Consider the following 10,945-nt stretch of genomic DNA (forward strand, 5'->3'; position numbering starts at 1 on the left):
GTATTCTCTGTAATATCTGTGTATCTGTCAATAATAAAAAAAAGTTTCAGATTAACGACCTAGGTTTTGAAAAAAAAAATAATTAAAAAAAACATATTTTAAGACAGTTAATTATTTTTAAGTACATGTAGTAGTGGAAACTTACCTGTAACATTCTGGAAAGACATTTATGCCCTATTTCTTAATCTTCCGAATGACATTTTTTTACATATATGCGATCGAAATTTGAACAGATATATAGATTCATTTACCAAGTGCACCCGTAATACAGTAACTTTATACATTAGCGTTTGCGTCAAATACGGTAGTTCTGATTTATTACAGACTTGTTTATAATGTTGGACCACTGAATAATCTAAGTTGATCCTGTAGCAACGAGATCATACCGTGCCTACTCCCCAAATAGAGGGGGGAAAGGGTTACTAGAGCAAGTTAGATGGCACCTTAAGTATTTAGCACCTTAAACACCATAAATATAGTAAGGCATTTTTTTATTGTTCTGTGGTTCAGTGACCTAAATTTTGAACCTTTTTAATCGTATTATCTTCAATTTAATCATATTTTCTTTGTTATATTATTGCTACTAAAAATTAAGTGAAAATATGTCTACACACATAAAATTCAAAATAACCTCTATCTGCAAGAAACGTATCTTTCTTGTTTTTATTATATCTCTTCAGAGTATATCGCTTAAACATATTTGTTATAAATAAATAAATAAATAAATATTATAGGACATTATTACACAAATTGACTAAGTCCCACAGTAAGCTAAATAAGGCTTGTTATACAAGAAATAATAATAAAAAATAATTTTAATGTTACGAATAATAAAATCCGGTCAAACATGAGTGGGTTTTAAGGAAAAAAAATTAAAACAGTGTATAAAAGCTTGCGATGGTACGAAATCCCTGGGACGCTGCTGACCCAGTAGAGAATTAAGATTTTCAGCAGTGTTCAGATAATACTAAACGTGATATTTGAAAATGACCTCCGCCGGCATATAACGTCCAACTCTTACATCCATGTTTCCTTTTCACGCCAGTTTTTATGAATATCATTTTAATTTCATTATAATAGTAAAATTTAAAAGCACCTGGTACTTAATTGTAGTTGCCAATATGAACCAGACTTTAGTTAGAAAGGTATGTGTTGGCAAATGTACGCGAATGCGTATGTCGCGTGGTTACCCGCTATTAAGTGTGTCGGGCTCGCTACTAGTCCTCTGTACCCTATAAATTACACGAATTATACACTGTAGCGTACGCCTGTGATATATTGTGGAATGGCGAACAGCCTTCGTGTCAGCAAACGCGAAATTATACACCAACCGCGGCGTTTGCGCCCAACGCTACTAATAATACGTGCTGCGGTCACTGCGCCACTCTAGCTTTTTCTACAAATAAACCAACACTTTTAATTAAAAGTAAATAATAGCAATCAATAAACACACTTGCTAGAATGGTTTTTAATTCTTCTTATAATTACAGTGTAAATCTAATGTTTACTACGAATGAAGCAATATTTTAAATTAAATTAATGAATGCCTATGCAATATTTTTTCACTTGAATTCTACATTATTATTTAAATAGGGACAATAATTCAATAACACATAGTATTCCCATGTTAAGACTTTTGTAAATAAATGCAATCGGTAGTGTGCCTGCTTGATTTATGCCGTAAATGTATGAAAAAATACATCGTTAAGGCCATGGGGATTCATTGCAATGCCTGTAGGTTTGTAACTAAATGATGAATTGTCGCATGTAAAATTAAAACGAATTTCACATTATCTCTACGACATACATTATTGTGGTGCCTTTTATTTGTGATTGCTGTTAAACGATAGTGTTCATGAGGTGTGCTTCTCAGTTAGAGGAGGTATCGCCGACAACCGCTGTTATTTAGAGAGGCGGTGTCGGACAGTTTGTGCCCACGACAAGTGATATCCGTCTTTGTCTGAATCTTTAGTTTAATCATTTGTAGTGCTCGTCACGTGTAAAATTACTAAAACATAGGGGTAGTATTTATTAGTGAAGATGATGTTTTCTCGAGTATTTATTCCTTAAGTCAAGGCTGGCAGCTGTCTTCAATCTAACAATCCGACTCCGAAGAAGATTATTCAAAGCGGAGCGTATCATATATCTTTATTCATAATATATATTGTACCTTATACAACACATAATATGATACTATTTCCATATCGTACGAATTCATTTCTTAACTTGCAAAAACTACCTATAAACGTAAATACCTACATTATAAAAAACCTAAACAAAAAAATAACATATGCATGAAGACTGGTCCAAAAATTGTTAGCTGCTCCTACTCTACTCATGCAATTTTAATAATATTTTTATACTATTGCAAGTGATATTTAAATGCTAATGAGGGCCATGAAAATTATTTAAAATAGTGTTTTTATTATATATTTTTACTAAAAGCTGTTTTGAATACTTGGAAAAATGGCAATTTTTGTAACAATTAAACGAATTACGTATTTAAATCTTCGGAAATAGAACTTAAATTTACCTGGAATTATGTATTTGGTTCCTTCTGCTTTTTTTCCATATGATTCTATATATTACCGCCTATTTTTATTTCTGAAATATCTACTTTTAATTAAATTACTTATTACTCAATTAAAACGATTTTGAAGTAAAAAAACGGTCTAGGTTTGCAATTAGCAGCACCTGAAATATTGAAACAAATACTGTTCTCCGTGACTGTTAGTTAGGCTAGGTAGCCACGTTGAAGTTAAAAAAAAACTATGCCCTTTTTTAATGACTATGGTATAAATTAATGTGAAAGTTAAAAAAAAAACTAGGAAAGATGTCGGAAATTTCAGAGGAAACAAACGAAACTTTAATTTTGGAAATGGACAAATTTGTATCCTATATAAAAGAATGATAAGTTTCCGAAAATTTTGCGATTGTTTGGAAATTTCGCGATTTTGGAAACTTTCCGACGGCACATCAGTATTTAGGTAAAAATTCTATTCAAATAGCATGAGTACATCCAGAGCACCTAACGACTTTAAGATTAGCCTCCGCAAATTCTATCAGACTCTTCTTATTACCTCTAAAATCGAAAACGTATTTAAGTCGTGATAGGGCTGACAGAACTACAACAAGCAAATAATCTTACCTACATTTCTTATTTGATTTTCGATATTCATTTAATCGCGTAGAAAATACTTATAAGAATTAACCTGCCAAAGCACTTATCGGGCACAGTAGGAGAACGCCTAAAAGTATCAATTACCTTAACAATTAGCTGCTCTTATCGCGATTGATACTTACTACTTAATTGGATCACAAATGGACCATAAAAGGTGCTGGACGTAGGCGGTGGGAACCGTCAGGCTTGACAACCCTATTTCCAATAATGGCCTCATGCGAATAATTACATTGTCAATTTAATTATTTAAATATCATACATTTTATCAAGCTAATTTAAGTCAGAACTAAAAGGATTCATGCTGTTCCGCTTCCACTTACGTACATTGGCCTAAGAATTGTCAAAAAACTGATTTTGATAACAAGACAAAGCCGAAATTAATTGATACCTTCTTAAAATAGCTAAAATAGTTACCGTTATGCGATGTCTCTTTGAAACTTGAAAGGATTCTCTATTGACTTGTGACATTTGGAATGACAATAGGTTTGTATGAAGCTACGTTTCCTTGTTATATGTTATTGTTATGGATTAGGTAGATTTGTGGAAAAAAAGATTTTTATAATTTACTAACCAAATGTAACAAATAAGGCAAAAGAAGTAAAGTTACTATCCCTAATTCTTAGTGATGAAAAAAAATCATCATTAATGAATCTAATTGTGAGTTGATGCTATTTGAGTTGATATGTAATGGATATGTTAATGGAAAGATTTTATCCGTTCTGTGATAGCACATGTAGTACGTATACAATTATCGGCATTGAAGATTTAGGGCCGTATATATAGGTAAAGTGCTAACAAATTAGGTACCAATATTTTTACAGTTGATAGTACCTACTCGACTCCTGGAGTAAATTTAAGTATGAAACAATAATTATAAGTTTTATGATGTTTTTTGAAGAAAATTGGAAAATAAATTTGCTACGTATTATAAACACCCTGTTAATATAATTAAATGAGATCTTATTGAACAAATTATAGAACCTCTTTTACCTCACTCTACTCTGGCCACTTCAAGTTGATATATCAAATGACACCGTTGATAATGAGATTTAAGACAAACAATTATTTTTGACATGACAGAAAGTATTAAATGATTAAAAATAATTATTTTTAATGAAAATAAAAAAACGATAAGTATAAAAAGTTTTCTTAATTTCTGCTTAATGTTTATTGTTTTAATGTAAAGTGCCACCTCTTACAATATCGTGACTAATTTTTTACCACTTTATTTAGGTATGTATTGGCAATATAATTGTACATAAATAATTAAGCAAGTTTATCTGATGAAATAAAGTAATAAATAAAGATGTGGGCACAATTAGCAAATACGTTTTATGACCAGTTTCATACAAACGACGTGTCTGAACTTAAACCAGTACTTTTCTTACTGATACAAAAAAGTATAATTTCGCGCTACTAATGTTATATAGTGACAAAATGACACAAAAGTCCTGCGTAAAAGTTTACAATCTACAATATAAGCTTCTTGAAATAGGTTCTATTTTTGTTTTAAAACTGTAACAAATTGAATCACTATAATTCTGGCAATTGAGTACAGAATGACTTATTGATTGGTGTACGTAAAATATTGATCGCTGTTTTGATCCAGAAAACCCTCTCATCAAGTTTACAGCTTGATTCAAAACGATCTCCAGGAATCGTAACTTACGATAGGTATTATTACAAGATTACTTATCGAAAAGCAATACGTATGGTGTGAATAAAATCGTTAAATAAAATTGTCTTCACGGTTTAATAACAATAACAGTCAATATGTTCGATGGTATAAGTTTATACACTCATTCTGAAGTATCCGCCCCTTCATTCCCTTTCCAATTAGAATGATCCAATCCAAGGTGACCTGTTACTGTACTAACAGTGGCTATAATACATATGTTACGGAAAACGTGTTGTGTTACAACAAATGCTCAATATAATTAATTAATAAATATTTGGTATTGCAGCAGATCGACCTAGCTTCAAATTAAGCAAAGCTTGTACTATGGGTACTAGGGGACCATATACACACGTACATAGATAAATACATACTTATATATTATATTTAATATAAGCCTACTTGAATAATAAACTATCTTTATCTTTATACATAGAAATCACCCTTCATTCACGAACAAATATCTGTGTTCAACATACAAATTAATGCCCTCACCGGGATTCGAACCCGGAACCATCGGCTTCATAGGCAGCATAGTGACCCACTAGGCCAGACCGGTCGTCTTTTTTTGGTACCTACTGGGCAAACTTGTTTCGGGGTTGGTTTAGACAGTTGACAGATATAAAATATGTAATTAACTTGAATGTACTTAAATTTCACAATAAGAGACAACTTTTTGCTTCGTTGTGTGTGTGTCACTTAGGCAAAAAAAGCATATCTAGCGCCATCTATGCGTGCTAGTCGGAATTCGATTAGGGTGTTGCTACCTTTGTAACGATTTTGGTTCCTATACGTTAGGGGATGAAAGCAGATGGCGCTGCCCGTTCAACTCACGTGACGGATAGAGAGAAATTATTATTAGATGTCTGAATGTTTAAAGTACGAGCAGGTAGCTTGTCCTTTGCAGTTTCTAAATTGTTGACTACCCATCTGGCCTAGTGGGTAGTGACTGCCTGTGAAACCAATGGTCCGGGGTTCAAATCCTGGTAAAAATAATAATTCGTGTGATGAGCATGGGTATTTGTTTCTGAATCATGGGTATTTTTTATGTATTTAAGTATTTGTATATTATATATATGTATCGTTGTCTAAATTCCCACAACACAAGCTTTATTGAGCTTACTTTGGGAATTAGTAAATTTGTGTAATAATGTTCTATAATATTTATTTATATTGTAAATTTCATCAAAATTGTCGAGGTAAATACATATTTTCTTGATAAAATTAGTAAAATTATATCAGTTTCGGTAATATGTACTCTACTGCGTGAAGATAAAATTTCTGAAATACCGGGAACTCAGTAAAACAAAATAAATGTACGAGGTAAATACCCAGTATATATATTAGCACGTATATTCTAATTTTATTATGAAACAATGTTTTTATCAAAGTATCCCTGGTATCTGGAAAAGATCGCTTTTTAGCGATAAGACCGCCTGTTGGTTACCTCTTCTTAATGTGTTGTATTATTTGTATTGTTTCGGTATTGAGGTGTGTAATAAAGAGTATTTGTATTGTATCCCCAGTATATGTAGGTACCTACGATTCTTAATTTTGTATGTGTGTTATGTACCATATCAACGATTATGAAAACTTAGTTCTAGCCATGAAAAATAGTTTTTACGTGCCTATATAAGCTGCTCACAAATTAAGTACCGATATTTTAAGAGATGGTCCTTTACATTAAAATAATTAAGCTTTCCTCCAGAATCAGGCGAAGTAAATTGCTATAAGATTGACAGATAAAACAGTACCAGGAATAGCAAAGAAAAAATAGTCACGAGTATATGTTGATAAAATGATATCGATAAGTAAGATATTGCAATTAATACCCATGTGATAATTATAAAGGGTCAGAAATTATTTCAATTTATGAATGTCAAGAGAAAAGTGGTTGATTCGATTGTAAGATTGTGACGTTACCGATGAAATCAGGACACGCGGACGCGAAGCGATGCGGAAAGTCTGCAGCAGTATAGTAAACCAATATTAGCACTGCGTTACATTTTATTTTGTCGAAAAAATAGAAGTAGCGTCAAGTGCCTACCGGTCAAAATAGTGATTGACTATTAGGAGGCATGAGCTCGTTCGACGGCCGGTGCGATGTCGCCGCACCTGCTAACCTGACGCTCTCACCCCAGCCTCACACACCCGCCGATATATTTTTAGCCGAGAATTGTTTTCGCAATCATGGAAAAACTTATCTGCTTATATGAATGAAGAATTAAAATGGATGATACAGATATAAGTAGCGAGTTGCAAAAGCTGTTAGCGTAAAACATTTAATAAATGATAATTAAAAAACCTGTTTTACCTATAGGTACCTACAGATTACTGAATTTTTAATTGACATCGAAATTTGCTAAGGATTTTAGGTCGATTGGCAATTTTTAAGATCTAGGGCTTTGCAGGGACCGGCGTCACACACCTGTCCCGTAGACTGACGACACAACGATTACGGACCAGTGCTGAATAAAATGAACGAGGAGGCGGTGTGTTATGATGAAGGCAATTATACTTTTTGCTCGAACACTAAAACATTGTCGCAAAAACTCTTCGGGGCATATTAATAAAACAAAAGCTCTAAGACATTAATATCAGAATGTCACCGACGATCCCCTTATAGCCTATTCTCTACGGCCTCTAAATAGATGATTCAAGAAGATCTTGTCTTCCGAACAAGGTAATGGACAGGATAATTATGCGCAACGATGTGCAACAATAGCGGCGCGAGTCTATGGCATAATAAGCGCCGGCGTATTTTGATCAGAAGGCAACAAGTAGCAGGGCGGGCGAGGCGGGGAGGACGGAGGGTGGCGGCCCGTGCTTGCGCGCGCGCCGGGCACGCGCCCCACCGCTCGCCGCGCCGCCGCGCGCGCGCTACTTAGCGTCGGGGGTGCGCGCCGCCTCCGCCAATCCACCGGCAACCTCCGCGCCGCACGCACACGTGCTCTCATTCGACTTACTACGAAAATAATCAAACACACGATGCCTATGGCGGCGATTCACACTTACCAAAATCTCGGTGTGAACCAGAAGCTTACGCAACTACAAACAGTCGCACCGAGGAGGCTGGCACCTGCTCCTGTAGATCCCGCACGATGCAAGAAGAAGTCATCTTATCTTCATCAGCCCTACCCTTCCCAGCCCGCATCAGTGGCTAGGAGAAACGCCCGGGAACGGAACAGAGTAAAGCAAGTCAACAACGGGTTCGCTGCGCTTCGTCAGCACATTCCGTCAGCTGTTTCAGCCGCCCTGGCTGGGGGCAGAGGGGCATCACGGAAGTTGAGCAAAGTTGACACGCTGAGGCTCGCCGTCGAATATATCAAAAGTTTAAAGCGCTTGTTAGAAGAAAGTGAAGAAGGATGCTCCGACATGCAAATTGGTCTGGGGCTTGCAAGCAGTGGGGCGCACACACCGCCGTCATCCGAGGAGTCGCGTTCGCCGGCTCCTTCTCTGGTGTCAGAGAGTTCGGCGGGCCCGAACTGTCACGATGCCTACGACTCCTACGAACCCATGAGCCCTGAAGATGAAGAGTTGCTTGATGTCATATCGTGGTGGCAGCAACAGTGACAAGAGGTGAGTTTTTTTATTTTTCTCGTGTTACTTACTATACTTGAAGTTATGATAACGTTTTCGTGCTTATCAACAGTATTTCATGAATGAATCCTTAAAATTTGTTTACATAAATTTCAGAGCTTTGACAAGTTCCTTATCATATATGTTTACATTTGTCGCGACGTGTGCTGATAAAGTATAATTCAAAGTGAAAAAACTCTTCATAAATTTAAGAATTCCTACTTTGTCAACAATGTCTCCTATCTAAGTTACCTACATATTTTTGGAGATTGAAGATTCACTCGGGTTAGTCGAATAAGAATTTATGAGTTTACAAGTTCGCGGAAAAAAAAGAATCAGGTACCTTGCCTATTTCAATACGTTTTAGAGATTGGCTCGATCCGTTAGTCACGGTTACCTACTGGATCGACCTTGCTCCTTTTATGTTGCACAATTTAAAAGAACTTCTACGCTCTTCGTCCTTTGGGCAAAAAAGTAAACACGTATACTTCCTATTATGCCTGCGCTTTGAACCGTCGGATAGACTTTATCTATGTGTAGGTGGGGCTCATTGTTAAATAAGAACGGCACAAAGGAACCGTCCTTGACAATGGCGAATCTTTAAAATATGTCGCTTTATAAAAGCTTCGCAGCTAGGTAGAAGTTTTTTATTATCGTAGCAAAAATATGTATTCGGTAAATCTGTTTTCTTAAATAAAATAAGATGAGCCCGCATTTTACCTACATATAAGCTTTACAGTCCTACATCAATTACTTCTAATAATCTTGTGGTTTACCGCACATGTACTGAGAAAATTCATCATAAAAAGTGTGCTATTCTAATAATAAGGTGGTCGGACCAGACTGGACTCATTTCGCTCAAGTGGAAGCAGGTTCCTAATTGTTTTATTATTATTTTAATACGATGCATCCGGTCATCTATACACAAAAATATTGAACCATATGGCACTCATTCGATTGGTGCACTGAGGAACAGTAGCGCCATGTCTCAAATTAGCAAATTTCATGGGCAAAAAACCTGTTCTGCCATTTCGCTGTGCCGACTATTAATCTATAGTGCCGGAAGACAAAATCTCAGGAGGAAATAGAAGGGCGGTGAGCATAGCACACGTGTTACAATATTTGCTAAGCTCTGAGCAAACATCTGTTGATAACAGTTTACTATTCATGGGAATGAATATGTTCACGGCATGCCACAGTTAGATTAAGAGGAGAATTTTCGAAACGGTTCGATATTATCAAAGCTCTGAAACTTTTTTGATATATAATCCTTCATAATTTTGTGTAGTTGGAATTTTAACTTTCTGCCAATTCATTAAATTTCGCAATCAATCTGCGGGAGTTTGTCAGATAATCGGATAAGCAGGATTGATCAAAGTCAAATATATTAACCTGTTTTTTGTTTGTTCCCAGGAACCGTGCATTACGGTGATCAAAGTATGGCCGTTGAGCGGCCCGGTGATTGTGAAAAAACGAGTATTCGCTTGAAGAGCGACCCGAACGCTGGAGCGCAAGGGACTCCGAGAGAACCTCTAATTAAGCGCAATCAGTATATTCCTAATGAGAGAGGATAATGGTGGACTATAACGACCCCATCGATGCATTCCGCCGAGTGGCGCGCGCGCCGACCACTTTTCATGCCTACATGAAATGTACCGCCAAGACTGAATCGATCATTTGTTCCACATGAAGCATTTAGTTAACTTGTATATAAGTGATCGCTGTGCCTTAGTTTAGCCTTAAATAATTAACTAATTTACTTCCAGTAAGACTTAATTTAGATATTATTATTGTTATCTAGTCACTATATGTAAGAATATTTTTATGGCAAGTATGTTCTCCTTAGCTATAAGTAACATCTAAAAATATTTGAAATAGCTACATCGTAGATATTTTGTTAACAAGACATCTAGGAAACAACATATTTCTTTATTTTATTATGAGACAAAGACTCCCTGTATATATAAAACTAGTACCATAAGGCAGATTCCTAATATTTTAAGTTGTATGCTAAATAAACAGAACAATTTCGTTTACTTACAGTTAAAACAAAATATGTCGGTTACTTACCTATTCAGGTAGTTTCTGTAAGAAAATAAAACATAAACCATATAATTGTACCATATTTTATTTAAATAACTACCCAAACAACAGCCTCCGGAACAAACAGGATTTCGACCGGATTTCTGATTAACAGACTATTTCCACACCATCCACCAAGCAGGTCATGGTAAAATCTAACAAATTTAAGATAAGTACCAATCTGCTGAGTATGTATGGATTACAGCAAAACATTCGACAGCGATCACGTCTTTATTTTCGTTTTACTCATTGAACTCGTCGGCGCCATAAGGTGATCTTCACACTGGCGCCGCAACAGGATGGGTCAGCCCTATATAAATTCATAGTGCTGTGTCACTTGCACACCGCCACTGCATCCGGTTGCGGCGCCAGTAAGATATCCATAAACCCTGGTAAATATAATTAAACAGGGCGACCCGCTATCTTCA

The 10,945-nt window shown here is 35.8% G+C and overlaps 1 protein-coding gene across 1 annotated transcript; it reads left to right on the forward strand.

Annotated features, from left to right (window-relative positions):
• The first annotated feature begins 7,635 nt into the window (after positions 1-7,635).
• LOC133516945 (achaete-scute complex protein T3-like) lies at positions 7,636-10,550 on the forward strand. Its single transcript, XM_061850011.1, has 2 exons — positions 7,636-8,435; positions 9,849-10,550. Exon 1 carries the CDS (start codon positions 7,845-7,847, stop codon positions 8,427-8,429), a length of 585 nt encoding a protein of 194 aa, XP_061705995.1. The 5' UTR covers positions 7,636-7,844; the 3' UTR covers positions 8,430-8,435; positions 9,849-10,550.
• The last annotated feature ends 395 nt before the right edge of the window (positions 10,551-10,945 follow it).

The sequence above is a fragment of the Cydia pomonella genome, chromosome 4 (assembly GCF_033807575.1).
Source record: "Cydia pomonella isolate Wapato2018A chromosome 4, ilCydPomo1, whole genome shotgun sequence".
Taxonomy (NCBI): Eukaryota; Metazoa; Arthropoda; class Insecta; order Lepidoptera; family Tortricidae; genus Cydia; species Cydia pomonella.